At 43.3% G+C, this 24170-nt stretch overlaps 2 protein-coding genes and 1 pseudogene across 12 annotated transcripts in view; 2 read left to right on the top strand and 1 right to left on the bottom strand.

Moving 5' to 3' along the window:
* Positions 1-24170, bottom strand: part of CD109 (CD109 molecule) — a 195045-nt gene that overhangs the window by 106440 nt on the left and 64435 nt on the right. For all 11 annotated transcript variants that reach the window (XM_070225130.1, XM_070225131.1, XM_070225132.1 and 8 more), the window contains 3 exons: positions 19385-19413; positions 13127-13357; positions 7288-7413 (listed from right to left, as the gene is read on the bottom strand). In XM_070225130.1, the coding sequence (XP_070081231.1) occupies positions 7288-7413; positions 13127-13249 (249 nt within the window). In that variant the 5' untranslated portion in view covers positions 13250-13357; positions 19385-19413. The remainder of the gene's footprint in view (positions 1-7287; positions 7414-13126; positions 13358-19384; positions 19414-24170) is intronic.
* On the top strand, positions 3189-3622 carry LOC138915977 (small integral membrane protein 29-like; annotated as a pseudogene).
* Positions 22300-22741, top strand: LOC111775290 (small integral membrane protein 30). Its single transcript, XM_023650660.2, has one exon. It carries the CDS (start codon positions 22443-22445, stop codon positions 22620-22622), a length of 180 nt encoding a protein of 59 aa, XP_023506428.1. The 5' UTR covers positions 22300-22442; the 3' UTR covers positions 22623-22741.

Raw genomic sequence — 24170 nt, 5'->3', positions numbered from 1 at the left:
GAACTCACAGTCTAATTAGTAAGGTAGTCATATTTTTAAAAACTACACTGATCACAGTTTGGAAAGAGGAAATAAATTCTGGACATCGATGGTGTTGATGGTTGCACATGAATGTACTTGATGCCACTGAACTATATACACTAAAATGGCAAATTGTATGTTATGTATCTCATACCGCAAAAAAGAAGAAAAGAAAAAAACCCCTGACACTGGTCAGTGCTGTGGTGGAGGCATGTACAAGGCCCCTGGAAGAATGGAGAGTGAGGTGCTGACCTCTGCCAGTCAGCGGACTAAGACTTCAAAATTCAAACACCGACTCCTCCCTCCCTTTTCCACTGCACATGGAAGTGAGAACTTGAGGTCTTTCCCAAAAAAGCAGTCTTCTTTGAAGCAGAGGCCAACAAAAGTATCTGGGAAGACACACCCACACTCCAGAGAGGATGCCTGTTTTCCGAGCTGTCAGGGTTTGCGCCATGCTTTCTGTTAGGCTGTCATCACAAGCCGGGGTTACCAGATGCTACTTGTGGAGCGCTTCACGGACGGGAACTGTCCGAACAAAGACGTGCTCTTCTGCAAAGGACAAACGGCTCCAGACAGACCTTCACAGCAAAGCAATGACTCAGGCAACAGCTGGGCAGCAAGAACAGAAAGATAAGGAGCATTCTGGAAGGCTATAAAAGTGGAGAGGTGCTGGTAACCTTTACCTAACCTTTCCACAACAACTACCTGGAGAAAAAGTAGATGAAACTGTATAAACAAAGGCACGATTCAACGCAGACTGCTTCGGAATTACATGGCAATCTGCTGCCCACAATATGTTATGAGGGGCTCCGAAAGAGTGAGTTCAAGCGTCAGGGCTGCGGAGTTTTCTCCGTCTCTTTCTTGTCCCCACCCAACACTGGCTTCAGGGTGAGACAAGGCTGAGAAACTACAGCCAGTTACAGCTGAACAAACTACAAGATTATCTAGTTCAGTGGTTCCCAAGCTGGCAGTGCATCTGAATGACCAGAGAAGCTGTTGTAAAAATAGAGACTGTCCCAAACAACCCGATCTCGTAAGTCTAGGGTGCCAGGGAGCTCTACAGGGCTGGTCATCTGGGCAGGTGCACAGCTGAGCCTCACCACTAGGGAGTTCAAAGAACAAGCCAGGGCCTCCCCATTCCGCACCTCTTCCAGTGCCCAAGACTGCCTCTCAACGGAACAGACAGAAACTAAAGATGCCTGGCTGTGGGCACATACCAGCACTTCTCAAAATGTGGTCTGGAGAACAAACATAATTTCCTGGAGTGCCTCTTAAAATGCAAATTCCTAAGTCCCATACCAGCAATACTGACTTGCAATCTAGGGGTGGGGCCTGGACTGTCCATCTTGAACAAGCTCCCCATCAGTTGATTCTTAGGCACACTGATGTTTGAGAACCTCTGGTAACTTCTAGCAACTAGAGCCTCAGGTGATAAACTCAGCCGCATACGCCACTCTGGGAGGGAAGACAGGCTCCCCTCCGCCACTGAAGAGAGAGGACACAGGGCTGCAATCATCAAGTAGCAGAGCCCTCTCGGTGACTCTGCTCTTCCTTCAGGTTCTCAGAGGAACGTGAGCACCCACGCTTGGGTCACCCGGAGGCCTGGAACTCTGGCCGTGGGCCACCCCAGGGAGAGAGCTGGTGTGGCCAGATCCCTCCCAGCTCTCAGGAGCCTGGTGTTCAAACACCAGCATTAGCCTTTCTTTTAAAGAACCTCTAAAATTGCCTTCTAGTAAGCTGGAATATAATATTAAAATCATAAATGCAAGGACATTTGCAACTAAGTCTGGTAAATACATACAATGGAACATTATTCAGCCTTAAAAAAGAAAGAAACTCTAACTCATTCTACAACATGGATGAAGCTTGAGGACATAAGTGAAATAAGCCAGTCACATAAGGACAAGTGCTGTATGACTCCACTGACATGAGGCCCCTAGAGCGCCAGATTCACAGAGACAGAAGGTTGCCAGGGGCAGGGGGTAAGGCAGAATGGAGAACTATTGTCTAATGGGTATGAGTTTCAATTTTGCAAGACGAAGAGTTCTGGAGACGGATGGTGGCAATCGTTGCTCAACAATGTGAATATATTTAATACCACTGACCTGGAGACTTAAAAATAGTTAAGATCGCACATTTCATGTTATGTACATTTTACCACAATAAAAATTGAAAAGAAAAATTTGTAACTCTTTGGGAAGGCCAAGGATACAGTCAAGAGATAGATACCCAGAGATAAAGCACCCAGAGAAATACTGCAAAAGAAATGAAAATACAAGCAATGTCTAAGTTTTAAAACAAACTACCTTGCCAAGGTGTGTTTGTGAGATGATTATCAAACTGGAGCACATTTCCCCGTTCGACCTGTAACGCAGCCGACGTCTAGCAGCCCTGTAAACACACGCCTGTGGAGAGGTGTTACAGCTGGAACAAGCCTCTTCCCTCTGCGGGGAGGACCCTGTGCTCCAGCAAGGTAAGTAAGAAGCGATGGAAAAGGGCTGGGAGAGAGGAAGGGAGCAAAGTGCAGGAGACACAGAGAGGAGGGCATTTCTTTCAAAAGCAGAAGCACAACCCTGAAAGCAGCAAAGAACCACCCACATGCCACACAAGCACAAACTCAGCATACGCGTAAGGAGCATACAAAAAAGGTCAGTGTTAAATTAAATTTCACCAATTTTAAGAGGGCTGAAAAATAATAACCATCAAGGGTTGTTTTGCAATTTAATTAAACTAGCATTGTAAAACCTACATAAGTCTATGAAGACACAGGAACTTACTGGGCTGCACCATCATATACTGCACAATAAAGCAGATAAAAAATAAGAATAAAGACCTAGAAATTTTACTAGATCAAAACAATTACTCATCATAAAAAATCCTGAAGGTGAAAAGCAATATTAGAAGTTAGAAAGCAATTTAAGAAATCCAGAAAGGTTAACAGTATGCTAAATGGCATTCTATAAACGAACATGTTGCAGTTGTGGAAATGCCAAGGAGCCACTGAGTGTGCTTGCCCTAAAGGACCGTTCTCCTGACCCAGTGGAGAGGGTGATCACAAAGCACCACTCTGCCCGGGAGTCAACCGAGGGTGTCACGCCCAAGCTGCAGCGGCGGGAGGGAGCCCAGTGGAGGCTCTCCCGAGGCACCACTGCCCCTGCTGCGAGGTCATGAGTAACAGCACAGTTCCCAGTGCCCTCCGGGTCAACAGAGACTCCACGGTGGGCTACATGCTGGGGCCTTTCTTCCTCATCCCCTCGGTCGGGCTGGTTGCGGCTGTGGCAATGTATGTCCAGAAGAAAAAGGGGGTGGACGGGCTTCGCCATCACCTGCTCCCCACACAGCTGTGACCCGGCTGAGGAGCAAGAGGAGGCTGAGCAGGAGCTACTCTGTCGGGGGTCCCCAAGGTGGCACACAGCTGGCAGAGTTGCTACCAGCACAAGCGGATGCCCTGGCTGGATGTTAAGACATGACCTGACCCCCTTGCCCTGATCTTCAGAACCGTGGGGCCCCGTGGTCTGCCTCTTCCCCTCCCACTTGTGCTCACCCAGCTCCTGCTGGGTTCTGCGTCTCCATTCCTCCTCCCATCTGTCCTCAGTGGCTCCCATTTCCTAAGCCCCTGCATAGCAGCTGGTCCCTACCATCACCTCACTCCCCCCAGGCCTTCAGTCCTTTGTGGACTCCCACCCACTCCCAGGCGCTAATGGGAACTTTTTCCTTTCGGGGTGGAAAGGTGGTGGGAAACAGAGCTTTGCCCTTTCCATGGGGCCCTTTCTCTAGCTCGCCCTGATTTGGCTTTGGGGTTGTTTCCATGATGGCAGGGCCTGATGTATAGTACTCAGTATACACATTTTGTAAATAAAATGCTTTATGGCTAAAAAAATTTTTAAACGAAAAATAATAAAAAATAAAAAGCACCACTCTGATTATCCATATAGTCAGTACAAATCAAAGCTCTGATCAGTCCTATATTTTTTAATACAGTGTCCTTCAGTAGTAATACTAGGATCATTCCATATTTTTTCTAGACACAAAATAGGATTTCAACACATTCTCCTGAAAACAAGTATTTTCCCCTCCCTGAGATTTATAGTGAGAATGCTCGCTGCCTTAGGAAAATAAAAATATGGTCTATAATGGTGGACTATTTAAATAATAAATATATTTCCTCCATAGTCATTATTCACTGCTAAAAGAAAAGGAGTTTAATAGTAAGCAACATACAGTCCTTGAATGTTGTGCAGGAGAAAAGGAAAGATAAAACCAGAGACAAAGTTTGGGTCCGGGTGTGCTTCTCATATTTCTTTGATTATACTGACCCCTGGTGGCCCTTGAAGGACTCTTTTTTCTTTTTTTCTTTTTTTTCATTAAAGTGGCTTATTTTTCCTTAGTTGTATGCCTTAACATTACATCACCCGAGGCATCCTTTCACAGGGTAATGTGTACCAAATCATAACATGGTACACTTTAAATATCTTACAATTTTATTTGTCAACTATACCTCAATAAAGCTGGGGGGTGGGGGGGGACATTATACCACCAATAATAAGTACCTGATCAATATGCTTGTCAAAAGGATAAAGACGTTTATAGAACGTGGAAAAGGGGAAAACTATATTTCATCCATATAGACAAATGACTATCACGTAGCTTTTGTACATACGTTTGATAAATATTGACTTCCACCTGTATGCAAAGCACTGTGCTAGGTCCCAGGGACACAGGAGTGAAGGAGCCCTGATAAACACCACAATCTGTTAGGTCCCACCAATTACAAATGACACGGATGAACCAAGAGAAGCACAGAGTGCCATGGCAACATGTAGAGGGGCCAGGCTATTTTAGACGATGCCTGAAGGATAATAGGAAGGAGCTAGAATAACAGTAGAAAAACAGCATTCCAGGCAGAGGGAACAGCAGGGGAAGGCTCTGGGATAAAGAAGACTGGTGAGTTTAAGAAACTTAAAGGATATCATATGTCTAAAGCTTAGAGTTCAAGGGTAAGGTGGTACTTCACAAGGCTGAAGAAGTGAGCAAGGGACAGATCTTGTGAAGACTTTTAATTTTTTAAGCACCTAAATTTCCTTAAGAGCATTATCTTTTTTTCCTACCAAAGCAATACAACAGGTCAAGTTCACAAACTACTACATGAGAAATCCTACAATCTCACATCTCCTACAGTCTTTTTCCACTACTCTATTCTCCTCTCTCCTCCAGTACTCGCTCTGTGTACCAATCATCGAAGAAATTAACCTCTCAGAGGCTGCTCCCAGCTAAGAATGCCCTGCCTGGTCACTGTGCAGAAGTGGCCTCTGAATGAACCAACCACAGACACCTGACCAATGACCCACACAGCCGCCAGCCACCCACGCAGAGGCTTGCAGGGAGGGCTCTGCAGATAAGGGCTATTTAGCTGAGCCAATGTGCCCAGTCTAGATTCAGACTACAGAACACCCTAAAGGTTGGCAGAAGAGTGAGAAGAAAATGGAGCAGCCTACGAGAGACAACGGAGCAGCTGGCCCCAAAAGCGTCAGCGCTCATCCTTACCATAAACCTTCTACCCAAAGGTGGTCTGAGTAAGACCCCACCCTTGGACGCACCTGACAGGCTCACTGACTCAGTGCCTTACGATTCCACTGCTATTGCACCGCCTTGTGCTTTTCAGTCACCCTTGTGTCACTTAACTGTTGCCATATTATTCATGTCACTGCAACAATGGTCTCTGAAGACAGAGACCATATCTTTAGCTTCCTTGAATCCATCACAGCGCTATAAGACCTCAACACATATTTGATGGGTGACGGACCAACGGATGGACAACTGATTCCTGGAAAATTTATAATGAAATCAAAAAGTGGGAATTGAGAATAAAATCCTAACTCCTTAAAACTCACAATACGCTTCCTAATCTTCAGCTCCCATCATTCTCCACATGCTCCAGTAACTCCAAACTTCTCCCAAATGCTCCGGCCCACGAGGTTCTCTTCCATTCTCCCAGCCTCTACACAAACCCTTCTCTCTCCAAAGGCTCACAAACATCCACCCCTCCGTCCTTCTCTAGCAGCTCAAACATCTGGCTTCCCCAGAGTTCCCCACCTCCTGTTCTAGGCTCCCATAACTCCTTGTGCATGTCTCTACCCTTTCTCACTTCCTGTCTGTCTCCCCCTCTGTAGCACGACCTCTCTAAGAGCCCAGCACGCTCTTCCTCTTTAGTGGATGCTCAAAAAACATGTGCTGACCAAGGTGGACTAGTCCTGCTTTTAGGATATGGCCCCAAAAAATGTTAACTAAAGGAAAAATTTCTTTTTAATTTATTAAGTACTTGGTACCTTTCTCTTACCTCAGGTCTTATGCTAATGAATGATTATTCCTTCTTAATAAAGTGGTTCTCAGTGGAGGGGGGAGGGTATTTTCCCCCAAGGGACAGATGTTTTTGATTGTCACACGTGGAGGGAAGCAGAGCTGCTGCTGGCATCTAGTGGGCAGAGGCCAGAGATGCTGCTAAACATGCTACAGTGCACAGGACAGCCCTCGTGACATCGAGTTTTTGTCCAAAATGTCAACAGTGAGAAGCCCTGTTCTAGTAGCATTATTTTTTAAAGCTCTTATTTGTGAATTTATATATATTTTAATAACTTTCAAAGAAAAAAATGGGAAAATATTCAATGAATCTTCAAACATCACACAGTGATGCACAGGAGAAACCTGGGGCAGACAGACGGGCACCTGAACGCCCTGCCCTGTCAGATCTCAGAGCTGCCCGAACTGGCAGCAAAGGAAGGAAGCAGGTGGAGGAGCAGGGGAGAAAGAAGGACGGGGGAACAGAAGACTGACACACTACTGAAAGTCACTGTGCTTTTTAAAACAAAGATAAAGTAGGTTAGTCCAATCTCATCAGGAGTCATTATTCTGAGACATAAAAATGTGCCAAAATAATAGGTAATGTATTCCTTATTCAGTTTTCAAATTCTCTGTGTATGCAATAATTAAGTGAAATAAACATTTAATCAATTTTATACTAAAATGTGAAATGTTTTAACCTTCAAACATTATATTATAGAAAAAAACAGTAATGATTAAAACTCTAATACATTATAATGTAGGCTAACCCATAGATAAACACAGTAAATTAAAAATAAACCACTCAATTTATCTAAATGTTCAGATTAATGTTTTTCTGTTAATCAAATAAATGACTTTGGAGATATCTCCCCACTTGACCTATTTAAATCCTTTTAAAATTCCCCTTTAAAATATATTTATACTCACATTCACTTGAACTTGAATGGACCAGTCACCAAGTATTGGATGGGAAGATAACCGAAAAGTTTTAGAAATGACTCCAAGATCACTTTGTTCTGACAACCACTGCTGGATCAGATTCGACTTGGGGTCCTACAATGAAACCACACACGTTAGCTCCGTAAAGACTGCCCATGTACACGTCCATCCTATCTGGTTATGAGGGGTGCCCTGCAGCATTCCCAGGCACATCCACAATGTGGCACCAAGAAAGTTTTTGGAAAATGTCAGCTCTACACCACTGAAGAAGACAAATCAAAATTTCTTCTTTTCGCATTCTCCTGAGAACATCTTTATTCTGTTCCACCTTTTAATTCTTGACATGGAAAACACTACAATGTGTACATCACCAAACCTACGCTGTTATTGCTAAAAGAAAAGGCTGCTGTAGACATGACAGGCCCCACGATTATTAAAGCATTCAAAGCCCTCTAGTGCCAGGCACTCTGCCTCATCATTACAGCTCGCACATCTCTCAGGCATCACCACTCTCCTTCAGGGCAGGATTTTGCTCACGTTACAGCAGAGAAAACCGACGCCTGGAGAAATTTAGGTAAGCACTCAACTCTAAGCAGTTGGCATGGTCCAGTATCACAGCACCAATATGTGACAGAATACAGGATTCAAACCCATGTGTCTTTTAATTCAACCAAAGTTTATCAGGGGGCCTTCCCCACGTCCTAGTGGTTAAGTTCAGATGCTCCACTTCAGCAGTCTGGGTTCAGCGTCTGGGTGCAGTCCTACACCACTTGTCAGCCATGCTGTGGTGGTGACCAACATACAAAATAGAGGAAGACTGGCACAGATGTTAGCTCAAGGTGCAGCTTCCTCAGCAAAAAATTGAGAAAGAGTGGCAACAGGTGTGAGTTCAGGGCAAATCTTTCTCAGCAAAAAAAAAAAAAAAGTGTATCATACTACAGAAAACAGATTGGTGATTACCAGAGGGGAAAAGGGTGAGAGGAGGGCAAAACGATTAATGGGCCACATGCATACCATGACAGATGAACGGATGAAACTAGACTTTTGGTGGTGAACATGATGGTATAATGATGTACACTCAAAATTTATATAATGTTATAAACCAGTGTAACCTCAATTAAAAAAAAAAGAAAAAAGTGAATCATAGAGATGTTAAACCAAGGAAATGAAAACACTTCAGTCTTCCTATACTCTCCCAGACAACGATCCCTTCACGAACGTTCATCCAAGCCGAGTCAGAAGTCATCTCAGATTCCTCTCACATCCTCAACTCTGTCAACTCTGTCTCTTTAACATCTCTCCAATCTGCCTCCTTCTTTCCATCCTCACATCCACGTGATGTCCTGTTTTCTAACTATTGCACCTAATCTCCCTCCTCTGGTCTTGCCCTCTGACACATTTTCCCCATTGCTAACAGTGTTACCCATCTGAGACTGAGGCCAAGTGGCTGAAACGCTAGGCACTGTCCCCGGCATAGAACATCAGTGAATAAACACTGGCTCTCATCATTATGCTGGACCACTAGGTAACGATGGCTTTTGTTTGCGTACAGAATGAGGTCTACACTCCTTCGCATAGTTTATTAGGCTTAGTAATCTGACCCCATCTACATTTCTAGGTTCATCTTCCTCCAAACATGCAGATTTGTTGCGATTCACCCCAAAAGCCATCTAGCCTCTGGAATTGCTGCATGGAAGGCCCTCCCTTCTTTGACCCACAGGGAAAATAAGCCCCCTCTTCTGGCCTTCTGAACATGCCTCCTACATGCAGAAGTGACCCCTTCCTGGAGAGGCCCTAACACACCTGCAAGTTCACCACTCCTGAGGACACAGTACTGCTTAAGTACTCATGGGTTATGTGGGGGGTTTTGTCCCCAACTAGACTGTGAATTCCTGAGGGGGGGGATCAAATATTTTCCCCTACTCTTCTTCTTTATCCTTTTACCAGAGGTAGTGGGTTAGCCCAGTTATTAGAAGCCAGAAGAAGCCTTTCTCCCCAAGCGGGGGAGAATATGAGTCAGAGGTAAGCACAATGCTAAGAACTGAGTAGCGGGTAGTCTAGGAAGCCAGAAACTAATTGTTAAAACCAAAGACCAAAAGCAAGTCAAGACCAAGCAGGCCACTGTCCTTGGCCAACTCCAGGGCCAGGCGCTGTAAGCAGCAGTGGGCTCTCCTATGCCTGCCACAGCATGAAACAGGGAGGGCTACAGAGTTTAAAGGATCAAAACAAAGGAAGAAACACAAATAGCTAATAAATATATGCTGTCTAATAATTAAGGGAATGCAAATGAAAACAATGAAATACCATTTTTCTTCTGTCACACCGACAAAAATAAAAAATAATAATAATGACAATTCCCAGGGTTATTTAAAATGTAGGGAAAATGTTCATACTCTTCTGATGTATTATTTTGGTGAGGATGCCCATTTCTCCCAGGGGGTGCCATGGCCCTCAAATGAAAGAAGTCCGAACTGAAGTCTGATGACTTTGCACCTGGATGATCTGGAGGGTTGAGAATGAACAAGATAATCCCTCTGGTTTCCCAAGCCTGTCTTGGACCTAGGCCTGTCACCAACAAGAGAAACATAGAGAACGCAGAAACACCATAAGTCTTTACAGAGCACATCAGGAGTGGAATGGGCCATGCACGGTGACATCACAGCAGAGCCCAGCATCCTCATGTGGTCATCTCCCACTGGGACGCACACAGGACAGCCAGAGACAATGCAAACAAGTGCCCTTGTCATAAGTAGAAGAGCCACATGCCGCGACGCTGGAAATGTGGGCCCTGGGACCCTTTGGGTCACCTCTAGATGGTTCTGGATCACCGTCAGCTGCCTCAGCACAGCACACTGCCTCCCACCTCTGCCAGACTCTCCTGTAGTGCACTCCCCAGCTGGAAAACGTGTCTGCAAGGAGTGTTTCTGCCGCTCCCTGGAGCCCTGAATCACGCAGAAGGCATCTGTCCAGCAGGTAGAATCAGAGAAGTCAAACTGCTTACCCAAGGCAGCCCCTCCCCCAGCCAGGGCTGAGGTTCTGGGTTTGCCAGCACGACTCCAGGCCTGAGCGTCAAGGCACAATCGCAGGGCACAAATAAGCCCACAATGCCTGTTCCAACACAAGGTCATTCACCTGTACCAGGAGCAACAGTTTCTCCAAGAAGAAAAGACAGGGCGGAAGCCAGCCGAGCCAGCTGCCATCACAGCGTCGGCAGCTTCCATAGTGTGAGGCCAGGCAGCTGGAGAGGGTCAGAATTAGAGCAGAGGCAGGGCATATTTTGGGCGCAGGCAAAACGAATACTACCCAACGCTCCCCCAAAAACACACTGCACTTCCCTGAACATGCTGTGACAGTCAATATTTTAGCCACGCCCTGCAGTCATTCTTGGCTGGGCAAGACCCAAAAAGGTCCCAAAACGTTGGCCTCTTCGCTCTCAGACGCACTTCTCCACAGCAGCCTGCAGGTGCTGCTGTGCTGGAAGCACAACTCGGTCCGAGTCCAAGCTCCTGTCACACTAAAGCCCACTTTTTCCTGGGAGGTTTTTCTAAGAAACCAGCTATTCCACCCTGACAGATGTAGAAAACATCAGCGTGTGGGGAAGCCCGGCCCAAATGGCTGCCCTCGGGTGGGAAGCACAGCCGTGGGGGTCTGCACAGTGCTCAACCCGGCCTCTGTAGGCTCCAAGGAAGGAGGCAGCTGCCCCTGAGTTCAGGTCCCAGCCTCACTGCTGCCACAGGGAGCAGAAGGCGGCCACCCCCATTCACCGATCCCAAACGCTCTGGGTTCCAGGTGGAATTTTAGTTTAAACTCCCTTCCCCTGGCCAAGAGGGCCACATGGTGGCCAGGCCAGTAGTGCCCTCAGGACCAGAGGCAGCAGAGGAAGGGCTCTCAGTACTCTGGTAAAGCCGAATGTGGGAAGTCAAGCCAGAAACTGGAGAGAACAGCCCAACGAATCTATAAATGACAGGTTTCAAAGACAGATACTAAAGCAGAGTTACAGAGACGCAAAATTATACAAATGCACAGACCAGCTGCCAGAATCAGCAGGGTTAGCTCTGGGTAAATGCCTACAACATGCAATCTATCCAGCGCTGCCTTTCATTTGCGTGAGGCAGAAGGAGGCAGACTGAACATAAACAGCCAGAGACAGGCAGACATTTACTACTAAATCCTCCATTTTACACACAGTTTCTGGCACACAGTAAGTTCTCAGTACATGTGGATAAAGGATGAAGGATGGTATGAATGGAGTCCATAAAACCGTGCTTGGAGACTGACATGAACGTAGAAACGCTGCTCCCTACATCAGTTGGCTGCACAGACACTGCAATCAACAGCGGGACAGGAACTCACGACACTGCACACTCCGAAGCGACACAGCGCAGCCCAGCACTACACACGGAGCACAGGCCAGCCAACGCCGCACTTGCTACAACACATCTCGGCTTCAAGTCATATGTATACATGTTTGTGTGCTCGACTTTCTTTAATTTATAACAACAAAGAAGCTAAGGAGAGTAGGAAGATCCTGCACTGAAAAGCCTGCGTTTGCCTTGCGTTCTGCGTCATCCACCAGCACATCGAGGGTGACTGAAGGCTCAGGACCAGGGGTGCCCAGGACCGCAGACTCTCAGGTCCCAAGCAAACCGGGACGAGTTGGTCACCTTATGTCCCCGGCAGGCTCGAGCATCTAGTCTTCCCCTCAGCTCGAAGGTAGAAACCACGTCCAGCCGAATCCCAGCCTTCTTCAACTTGGCTCTCACAAGAAAGCACTCGTCTGCTAACGACACTGCATCTGGATCACCAGAGCGTGCAGGCAGTGGAGGCCAAACGACTCCCTGCCACAGGAGGGTCCCAGGATGATGACAGCTGATATTTAGTGAGCATGGGCTGTGTGCCAGGCTCGGCTCTGAGTGCTTCACCTGAATTATCTCACTTAATCCTCACAAAAACCTTTGTGAGGTATTATTATTACACATTTTACAAATAAGGAAACTGAGGCTCAGAGAGGTTAATTAATTTCCTCAAGGTTTGACAGCTGGCATCTATTCTTCACAGAGCAGACAGTGATCCTTTTAAGATGTTATGTCACACCATGTCTAGCCTCAAAATTCTCCAGTGAATTCTCATTTCACTCAAAGTAAAATCCAAAGTCCACATCACGGCCAAGAAGACCCTCTATGATTCCTCCCCCAACATGCCCTCCTGTGTCTGATCTCGTCTCACTGTCCTCTCACTTCCTGTGCTCCAGTGCATGGCCAGCTTGTTGTTTACCCAAACACGCAACGCTCCCACCTCAGGTCCTTTGCATACGCTTTGCGTGGGCTCCTTCTTTTACTTCCTTTAGGTCTCTGCTCACATAGGCCCTCCCGAACAACCCGACAGAAAACAGCACACACAAATACTCCCACTCTCTCCCTCTCACACACACACAGACCCCCCCAATCCTGTTATATAGACATCTGTGTGTATATTTATTGTCCATCTCCCCAGGAGCCACTAAAACATAAGGTCAGAGTGAGCAAGGGCCTAATCAGTCCTGTTCACTGGCCTATCCCAGGACCTAGAACACAGAAGTTCCATAAATGCTCCACAAATGAACTAGTCAACAAAGAAGCCAGGACTGGACCCCACAGGCCAACTCTGGGGCCTGAGGTCTTAACCTATTGCTCCACCGTCTGTCTTTCCAGAGAGAATCCCATGCTGGGAGGGAAGCTCATCCACAGGGACTTCTAAGGTATTCCAGCATCAGGAACGTGAGTAGGACTTCCAAGAGAGCTGCAGTGAGGCGGCCCAAACTCCCGGATCACGTCTGTCTGGCACTCACCTTAATGAGAATGTTCACAGCGGTTCTGCAAGGTTTAAAATCTGAGAAGAGTGTGACAATACGAAACTTCACGTCTTGCTTTGGCTTGTATAAGGACTTGTCTGTTTGAATGAAGACAGTCATTCTCTTGGTCTCAAATGATAAGCGAGTGCTATTACTGAATAAAATCTCATCCTGGGCACGTCCAGCTACATGTAGCTCATAAATCTCATCTGCACTGTTCAGAGGTAGCTGGAAAAAAAGATCAGACATATCAAGGTCTCATTATTTTACCTCGAAAAAGTTCTTACTTACAAGTTAGAAAATTTAAATACCTAGTATTATCACAAGTAATTGCTGAAAAATTTGCCCCTCTGAGGCACCAAAGTTAAACAATTCACTGTCTCTCTCTTAACAGCCTGTGGTTTGCTCTCAGATTAACCCGCAGGACGCACGCCACACAGCTCTCTCAGCAGTAGATGCCTTGTCATCTTCTGCTCCACGTGCCAGCTCCTCCCTCACGGTCCTCGTGGTCAGAGCATCCGACATCCCCACATCCCCTTCCACGCCTGCCCCCCGATGCGGTCAGCCGGAGAAAGGCACATCTGCACGAGGTGGGCGTCCTCACTCCGCTCTCCCAAGCTCTTTGCTGTGGTGCACTCCCTTCCTGCATCTCGCTCATCACCTGTCACAGCCCTGGTAGAGATGATGGCACCGCTACTTCCTGTTTCTATTATGAGTAGACACGCCGCCTTCTCGTGCGAACAGCCCAGAAGCCCACCTCAGCAGCTTGCACACCTATGTCATTTTACCTCCCTTCAGCTGGGTGCTCTCACTAACACCATTTTACAAACAAGGAAACTGGGGCTTGGAGGAGTTGAGGAAGCTGTTCCAGGTCACCAGCTGACATTCAAACCCAAGATGAGCTATGCTACTATCAAGAGACTTCACGTGGTGGTTTTAAAATATGTCCAAAAACTCTCTGACCCTTGTCCGTTCAAAACACAGAGCCTAATTGCCCCGACTTAGTGACTCTCTTCTCAAAAACAGAATGAGGCTGCATCATAAAAAGGGTTGTTTCTGGCTGGCTCTCTCTTTCTTGGATCCATCTCTGGGGGAAGCCAGCCGCCATATGATGAGGTCACTCAGGAAGGGTATGGAGAAGCCCACAGCGGGGGAAATGAGGCCTCTGCCAACACCACCACCAGCTTGGCAGCCCTGGGGATGAACCTTCTGACAGAGGACCCAGCCCTGGGGAAGCCTTCAGACGACTGCAGCTCTGGCTCACATCCTGATGGCACCCTCACGAGACCCAAAGTCAGACCCGGCCAACCACGTGGGTCCCACACTCCAGACCCACAGATACTGTGAGAAGCAATAAAGGGTTATTGCTGTTACACCAAAGTTTTGGGATAACAGGTTACACAACAAGTAACTAGCACACCTGACTTTTAGTTCATTTTCAGACTAATAAACCTGAAGTTCTGAAACTACATTCTGACTCCTTTTTGCAAATAAGGTTTGTCCACAGAAAGTTCAGAGGGGATTTTCCAATAAAAGCGACCAGCATAAAGCTGGCAACATGGATAAGAACATGAAGGAAATGTAACAAACCTCCAATAAAATGGTCAGCAGGAAATACTTAGGGAGAAAAGTACTGATGTCTGCAACTTACGTGAAAATGCCTTTTAAAAATAACAAGAACTAACTGATGAAGAGATGGGTAGCTGGAGGCCACGTGACAGAGTAAGGACGGGAAAATGCTAATGGCAGATTCCAAGTGCTGTTCACTGTGAAATTCTTTCAAGTTTTTTGTATATTTCAAAATTTCATAATAAAATATTAGGAAAAAAATCAGTAACGTCACCTTCAAATGACCTCTAGTGCTGACTTTTGCTTTTCTTCAATAAACAGATATTTATTGAGCACCTTCTGGGATACAATGTGAACCAAAGATGTGTGCCCCAGCGGGGCAGAAAGTCCAGCCTGCAACTTGCATTCTTAGATTCTATTTTCTCAAGTAATACTTCAAGTCCTCAGATTCTTTTAAACAGATTCCTTAACACTATAAGCAGGAAAATATATATGTCAGAAAACAGCGTATCTCATGTTTATATATGGCAAAGATTTATAAATATTTCATGTTTAAAAATACGATATTTGATGGGATTGCTCTTTATGACGACGATATAGTTTGGTCATTTTTAGTGGCACAGAGACCCCAGAACCGATAGTAGACTGAAGACTTATGTCAAATTCATGCTGTAGAGGACCGAAACTGAAGACGCCTATTAACCATGAGGTGGTCAAAGAGTTAAGAGAATTAGAATTAACACAAACGTGTCCAAAAACATTCACTCTGTCCCCTACTCCATCCTCCTTCAGGGTGTGACACTGCCTCAAGGGGAGACGGCATCCACTATCATTCTGTTGCTTTCTGTGTCCCTAACTTTTTTTTTCAACTCTCCCATTAGAAACCTTGCCTCCCCATATGTAAAATTTAGGTAATTTGGGATCCTCAAAGCCTCAGTGCTAATCTCAGTGCTGGAAAGTCAGAGCTGACAGCATGGATGTGGCATTATCAGTAGTCCTGGGGCACCTCCATGAACCATGGGGCATCAGCACATGGCCTGGAGCGTCGCCCAGACTCTAGTTGTCAGTGTGGACCCTGGGCCTCCACTGTTAATGGTAGAGAGACACAATGAGGAGGAGACTGGAGAAAATGTTGTGGATTTTAAGCCATCTTTATGGAATTTTCACTCTGTGCCAGACCTGGAATAGGTTGTAACCTGCTTCCCAGAGTGGAGAGGACACCAGAAAGTTACAAAAGCTCCTGAATCTCTGCAGGTCGACTGCCTTCTGCCAGCCACAATTACTGAAAAGGCTTCCCAGAATTGGTAATAAAGAGATCCCTGATAAGAGACTCCCATATCTCTTATACAAGGACCAATTATTTAACTCAGAGAGTTTGAACTCCTACATGTTGCGCTGAGGGCACAGGTATAGAGAAAGATGTACTTCCCACAATTGGAGCCTGTCTGGCACACGACAACAGGCTGGGGTGTAAAATATTGAAGGGCTTTGAGCAAGAAAATATCAATCAGCATCTGAGCATGGCTGATTCTCAGTTACACTAAGTGTCTTTTGTGCACACAAATGCAAACTCTCTAAGCAGATGATAGCTCTCTGCCAGGCTTCATAAAGAAGCCCCACTCAGAAAGGTCCTTCGTGGACAATAAATGGATTTCTCATTCTTTTTTCTTTTTTTTTTGATTCTTTCTTTATTGTGGTAACAGTGGTTTATAACATTATATAAATTTCAGGTGTACATCATTATGTATTTCGATTTCTGTGTAGATTACGTCACGGTCACCACCCAAAGACTAATTACAATCCATCCCCACACATTTGTGCCTAATCACTCCTTTTGCCCTGCTCCCTCCCCCCTTCCCCTGTGGTAACCACCAATCCAATCTCCGTTGCTATGCGTTTGTTTGTCGTTGTTTTTATCTTCTACTTATGAGTGAGATCATATGGTATTTGACTTTCTCCCTCTGACTTATTTCACTTAGCATAATACCCTCAAGATCCATCCATATTGTCACAAATGGCTAGATTTCACCATTTCTTATGGCTGAGTAGTAGTCCATCGTGTATAAATACCACATCTTCTTTATCCATTCGTCCCTTGATGGGCACCTAGGTTGCTTCCAGTCTTGGCTATTGTGAATAATGATGCAATGAACATAGGGGTGCATGTATCTTTATACATTCATGTTTTTAAGTTCTTTGGATAAATACCCAGCAGTGGAATAGCTGGATCATATGGTAGATCTATCCTTAATTTTCTGAGGAATCTCCACACTGCTTTCCATAGTGGCTGCACCAGTTTGCACTCCCACCAGCAGTGAACAAGGGTTCCCATCTCTCCAGATCCTCTCCAACACTTGTTTCCTGTCTTGTTAATTACAGCCATTCTGACTGGAGTGAGGTGATATCTCATTGTAACTTGGATTTGCATTTCCCCGATAGTGATGTTGAATGGATTTCTCATTCTAATTTGGGCTGTCTAAAGCCATTTCACCTCCTCTGAAAGATCAATTGCCTTAAGGAAACAGAGATAACGTAAGAGCATTTATCTCCTTTACCTCATTAATAACCCCAATTACTAAAAGTAATGGAAATGTCAAAAAATAAAAATGAGAAATTTAAGATGACAGTTTCTATTAAAAATATATTAGTAATTTTACTTAAAATAAACTTTAAAAACATTTCTAATTTTAAAAACTACTCCCTTGTTTTAAGTTGGATTTACTTACAAAGAAAAGAAAAAGCTTTTTCTAATATATTTTGTACAAAAAATAATCTTCACATTAAGCATCAATTATGCTTTTTATTTACTTCTTATTGAAGGCTGATTTTAGTGTATTAAAAGTACAAATGATGAGCTAATCAGATATTAAAACCACACTTGTTCTAATGCAGTCAAAATATTCATACTTTACAGAAAAAATTTACACGGACCTTACAAAATAATTTAAAGTATTACATTTACAAACAACAGAATGTAAGCACACTTTGAAAGTTGGGTCTATTTTAATTGAAATCTCATAAAAATGCAGAACCTTTTATTCTCACCAAACACTGAAATTTTCCCAGACATTTTATGACTAAGTCTTTAAAATTTTGTTTTACTATAAAGGGATATAGTCCTAAATAGAATCTCTAGTAAAGCTTTCAATAAATAATTGCTACATCTACATACAATAGAAATGGCATTAAATTAAAGACAGATATAAGATGTTGAAGTTAGTATTTCATATAATTAAGACTTAAAAGAATAATAGGAGCCAAATTTCCAGCTCATGACAGTTCAGGTGAGGACAGTCTGCACGAGCATCGCTGGAATGAGCCCAGGTGGCCCTGGCCACGGCATGCCTTCTCCTCTCAGCTGGCCTCCACTTCCAGCCTGTGCACCTGCAGAGTGCTCTGAGGGAACCAGATGGTTTTGTGCTTTAAGCTGCGATTCCTGAACTTAAACCTCACCCCCTTCTGCTCTAGGACAACTATATCACAGAGGATTTATTTTAATTTTCTCATTGGAATACTCTTTCAATAGAATTACACACATTCTCGTTAACTTTAAGCAATCTAATGCTTTATCATCAGTTAGGACTGGGGTTTTCCCCATGTCTGCCTGCTCCTGCCTTTTTCCCCCACCTTCTATTGTTAGCAGCAGCGTACTTCTTAGTAAGGGAAGTACAAACATAATAGGCAAGAAACATAATAGCTATGGAACATAAGCAATTTTTATAAAGGACTCTATTCTCTAAGAACCCCCTAAAATGAACATGGTTTCCGAATGTGCTTGACAAGGAACCTTCAAGAGGTAATGGCCTCTTAGGCAGCGCAGGTCCTACATAAGGACGCGGCGTGTCGGCTCAGAGCCATTAGTCAGCTGCTCTCAGGAAAGTCTGTCAGATCACATCTCCTGCTGGATGCTGTGTCGACTCTATTGTACATGAAATGTGTGAAGCTCCAAAACAGAACACAAGAATAAAAGTATGAACTTCCAAATCAAAGCCATGGGAAATAGGATTGGTTCACAAACAACACTGAATAACCAGTTTTTATGATTCTCTCAACAAAATAATAACCCCTTCCACTTCTACAGCAAATTCTTTCCCATCTCCTTTCACCTCCAGGGTGTCCCTGTGAAACAGAGACAGCATCCTGATCCCCTTTTCCAACGCCAGGACACTTGCCTCAAGTGTAAAATTTAACAGAGGACCAAAAATGTCAGTAATCAAGATAAGTAATTCTCTTAGTATTTAAAATATTTTAAAGTAGCAAAAGCAATGCGAAAAATTAAATCATGCACAAAAAAATCAAAATTTTAAACAAAGACAAGATCAGCGTCACTGACGTTTCCTTTGCCTCAGGCTCCCACATGGCTCAGCAGAGCATTCCTTTTCAAGAAGGAAACTGAGGCACGGACTGTTAATTCCACGTTCAAGGCAGTCAGGCTCGAGAAGGCAGAAGCAGGACCAAGCTGGCCCAGGCTCCTGGCTGATGGTCCAGTCAGTTTCCCTCAGTGAAGATCTCCTTTTTACAAGAGGAAACCTTGCTATGAGTTTGAGGAGGCTGATGCAAGCTCCCTGAAGTAATATCATTCTTAAATAACCTGCAGATGGGACTGAGCCAAACTCACAAGAAATAGACACTGATAGAAAAGCCAACAAAATATCTGAAACCAAATTTTTTTAAAGGGATACTTACTGATGGAAGAATAAGTGTCTTGAAAGAGCCTAAAAGGAGAACAGGGAAGAAAACAGAGTCATAATTCGAATAAGATGACATTAATACAAAACTCTTAATACTCTTTCAGACATACAGGGAATCACAGACTTAAAGAATGACAAACTTAGTTGGTCAAACCAAAACAATGTTATTAAAGCCCAAAACACCTGAGAGATTGTTACATATCCTTGTCTCAAAGCATTAAGGAAAACTTGGGCAGACGTGGAAGGCTATCAGGCGAAGCCCCCAAAATCAGTTAACCTCTGCTTCTCTTTTCTACTATCATTTTTGTTGTCAATGTTGTTGCCGCTCTTGTTGCTGTTTTAAGGTTATACACGTTTGAGGGACACTTCATACAGTGTACAGAAGGAACCTGAGATTATTTCTCCTGTTGTCACACCCCCAGGAAAAAGGGAGAAAAGGCAGGCATTAGCCACGACAGGGGGAGCTGGGACTCACAACTGACTCGTCAGTACTAGAGTGATGCGGACTTCTTTTCACGCAAAGTTTCTAAATATAGAACTGCTAATTTAACTCATGCTAATTTCTCATCAGATCTATTTATTTCAAGGGAAAAAATGTTTCAAATTAAAAATAAAAAAGTACTTATCCAAAGGTCCCACTCAAGTGACATGAATTCAGAGGTGGTGACAGGCCCTCAGTTCCTTCATTCATTTAAGAAATATTTATTAAAGTTACCACAATGAACAAGGCAGACACAGTCCCTCTCCTCCTGGAGGCCACATGTGTCTATCCCATGGGAGCAGACAGGCACCAGAGCACAGCACAGTACAGAACAGGGGCCAAGCAAGGGGCCTCTGGAGTCAGACTACATTGGTTCCACCCTGAATCAGCCACATACTACTCTCATCCTTGAACAAGTTACCTGATTCTCCAGGATCAGTCTTTCATCCATAAAATACATTAGTAATTATGGAGTGGAGGTAAACATGAGTCTACCAAAGCAAAGAGCTGGATGAGACAAGACCACAGACGGGGAGAGGGTAGTAGAAATGTGGCTGGACCAGATCATGAAAGGCCTTTTACAGAGGGTGAGCCCTTGCCAGGACTGTCCCAGGTTATCCCAGCATCCTGATTTAGCTTTTGTCCTGGATCATGTGTGTGTGTGTGTGTGTGTGAGGAAGACTGTCCCTAAGCTAACATCTGTTGCCAATCCTCCACTTTTTGTTTGAGGAAGATTGTCCCTGAGCTAACATCTGTGCCAATCTTCTTCTCTTTTGTATGTGGGATGCCACCACAGCATGGCTTGATGAGCAGTGTGTAGGTCCATACCTGGGATCCAAACCCACAAACTCCGGGCTGCCGAAGTGGGGAGTGCAAACTTAACCACTATGCCACTGGGCAGGCCTCTCCTGGATCTTTTTTGATTTAGCAAAATATTAACATGAGATGGGCTTAATTTGCCCTAGATTTAACTTGGAAATTTTGTAATCATGCTTTGGAAATATCTCATTTGTAGAAACAAACTTCTGTTCATTAAGTTAGTATTTTTTAAGGGATAGGCATAGTCTATACTGACATGAAGTGAAACTGAGAAACCCTGTGATATTGCAGCAACTAAATTTAATGAAACATTCAAAAGAACCATGAATAGAGACAATTTTCTTGACAAGTTTTGTGTTGCAAAAATACTTGTTAAAGATAGGTATGGTACTCTGCAGGCAAAAAGACAGATCCTGTAAAATGTTTGAGCTGAAACATTTTTACTTTTAACATGGAAACATTACTTTTAACATGGAAAAAAATGGAACAGAGAATATCCTTCATATAGCAGAATTTGCTCTTTTCTTACCATGTACCTCAGCTCATGCAGAGACAGTATTTTCTCAATTAAAAATATTATGGTCACTGTATATCAACAATGAACAAGTAGAATTTGAAATTAAAAACAATAACATTTACCTTAGCACACCAAAAACTTAAATACTTAGGTATAAATCTAACAAAATGTGTATAAGATCTGTATGAGGAAAACTACAAAAGTCTGATAAATGAAATCAAAGAAGAACTAAAGAAATGGAGAGATATTCAATGTTCATGAATAGGAAAACTCAATATTGTCACAACATCAGTTCTTCCCAACTTGATATATAGATTCAAGGCAATCCTAATCAAAATCTCAGCAAGTTATTTTATGAATATCAACAAACTGATTCTAAAGTTTACATGGAGTGGCAAAAGACCCAAAATAGCCAACACAATGTGAAGGAGAACAGAGTAGGAGGGACGATGCTACCCAACTTCAAGACTTACTATAAAGTTACAGCAATCAAGTCAGTGTGGTATTGGCAAAAGAACAGACGAGTAGATCAACGGAACAGAATAATGAGCCCAGAAATAGACTCCCATGAATATGGTCAAATGATATCTGACAAAGGAGTAAATGAAATACAATGGAGCAAAGACAGTCTCTTCAGCAAATGTTGATGGACTTGGACATCAACAAGCAAAAAAATGAAGCTAGACATAGCCCTTACATCCTTCACAAAAACAAACTCAAAACGGATCAACACTTAAGGTGTTTTATGTAAAACATAAAACTATAAAACTCCTAGAAGATAACATAGGAGAAAACCTAGCTGACCTTGGGTATGGCGATGCCTTTTTAGATACAACACCAAAGACACAATTCATGACAGATTTGATAAGCTGGACTTCATTAAAATTAAAAACTTCTGCTCTGCAAAAGACAATGTCAAGAGAATGAGGAGAAAAGCCACAGAATGGGAGAAAATATTTGCAAAAGACACATCTGATAAAGGACTATAATCTAAAATATACAAAGAACTCATAAGTCAACAATAAGAAAACAACTTGATTAAAAAATGGGCCAAAGCGGCCCTCCTCGCCATTTCTGTAATGGCTGCTTCGTGGAAGGCGGTGTCACGCAGAAGCTCTTAGTCTCAGCATCCGGAGCCCCAAGAAAGGAGTATTTCAAGTCAGATAGAATTAGACATATATCGTTTCTTTGAGACCTTCAGCCCTCAAGATCCAGCCACTTGAAGACCCCAGCATCATGACCTCAGTTTCAACTCAAGTGTTCTTAGTCCTCATTTCACTGCTTTTGGTGCTGCCTGTTGTTGAAGCAGTAGAAACTGGAGATGCAGTTGCTCTCTTGTTAGGTGTGGTACTCAGCGTTACAGGCATTTGTGCTTGTTTGGGGATATATGCACGAAAGAGAAATGGACAGATGTGACTTTGAAGAGCCTCCTAAATCAAACCTTGCCCTGAAAATCTTTGTGCTGTTGAGGCTAAAAACAGAGCTTTGGTGTCTAGAAGTTCCCAAGAAATAGTGAATAGGGTAAATTCACATTCTTAATTAACTGTTTCACTATAAATGGGAACAAATTGATATATGTTAAATGGAAAGAAAAGTTTCCCAACAAATGATGTACTGACAAATGCAGTCTATAATTTGTATTTGCTGCTTAGAAAGAGGATCAAAGTAAGAGGGCTGAAGTTTGCATATGTAACATTTCTTAGTTTCAGAATTCTCAAAGCACATGAAATAGGAAGAAGGAAGCTCTGGCCCAGAATCCTAGGAAATCACCACTGTTCAGTTGTAATCACTTCCCCCTGCATCTTTTTGGAGTCTTTTCTCCATATTTTTATTATATTTTTGTTTTTGTTATCTCCCAAGTTAATATTGTACGTAGATATGACATACAGTCAGACAGAAATTAAAATTTTATTTCTTTGGTGGGAAGAAGGATAAAAAATGTATTCAGTGTATCTAACAGTGAAATGGAGAAAAGATTTAATGTAAAAAAAAATACTTTATATTGACGTTGAAATGGAGTAGCGATTTAATGTTAAAAAAACTTTATATTAACTAACATCTCCATAGTGAGAAATACTATATTAAATATAAACCCATTATGTTGTAAAAAAAAAAAAAAAAATGGGCCAAAGCAATTAACAGACACCTCACCAAAGAAGATACACAGATGGCAAATAAGCATACGAAAAGATGCTCCACATCACAGGGAAATGCAAATTAAAACAACAACTTATTAGAATGGCCAAAATCCAAAACACGGACATCAACTGCTGGCCAGGATGTGAAACACCAGGAATTCTCAGTCATTGCTGGTGGAATGCAACGTGATACAGCTCCTTTGGAAGAGAGTTTGGTAGTTTCTTATAAAACTAAACATACCTCTACCATACAATCTAGCAATTACGCTCTTTGGAGCAATCACAAAAATCTACACACAGGTGTTTACAGCAGCTTTATTATTCATAATTGCCAAAACTTGTAAGCAACCAAGATGTCCTTCAGCCAGTGAATGGATAAACTATGGTACATATAGACAATGGAATATTATTCAGAGCTAAAAAGAAATGAGTTATCAAGCCATGAAAAGACGTGGAGGAACCTTAAATGCATATTACTAAGTGAAAGAAGCCAATCTGAAAAGGTTACATACTGTATAGTTACAACTAAATGACATTCTGGAAAAAGCAAAACTATGGAGACAATAAATAGATCAGCAGTTGCTGGAAGGTGGCAGGGAAAGATGAAAAAGCAGAGCACTGAAGATTTTTAGGGCAGTGAAAAATAGTCTGTATATTATAATGACGGATGTCATTATACATTTGTCAAAAACCCATAGAATGTACAACAGCAAGAGTGAATCCCCTAAGGTAAACTATGAACTTTGGGTGATTATGATGTCAATATTGCTTCATCCTTGGTAAAAAAAAAAAAAATGTACCATTCTAGTGAGTGATGTTGATAATG

Source organism: Equus caballus, chromosome 10 (genome assembly GCF_041296265.1).
Source record: "Equus caballus isolate H_3958 breed thoroughbred chromosome 10, TB-T2T, whole genome shotgun sequence".
Taxonomy (NCBI): domain Eukaryota; kingdom Metazoa; phylum Chordata; class Mammalia; order Perissodactyla; family Equidae; genus Equus; species Equus caballus.
The sequence above is the reverse complement of the archived record's forward strand: the minus strand, read 5'-3'. Positions and strand labels throughout refer to the sequence as shown.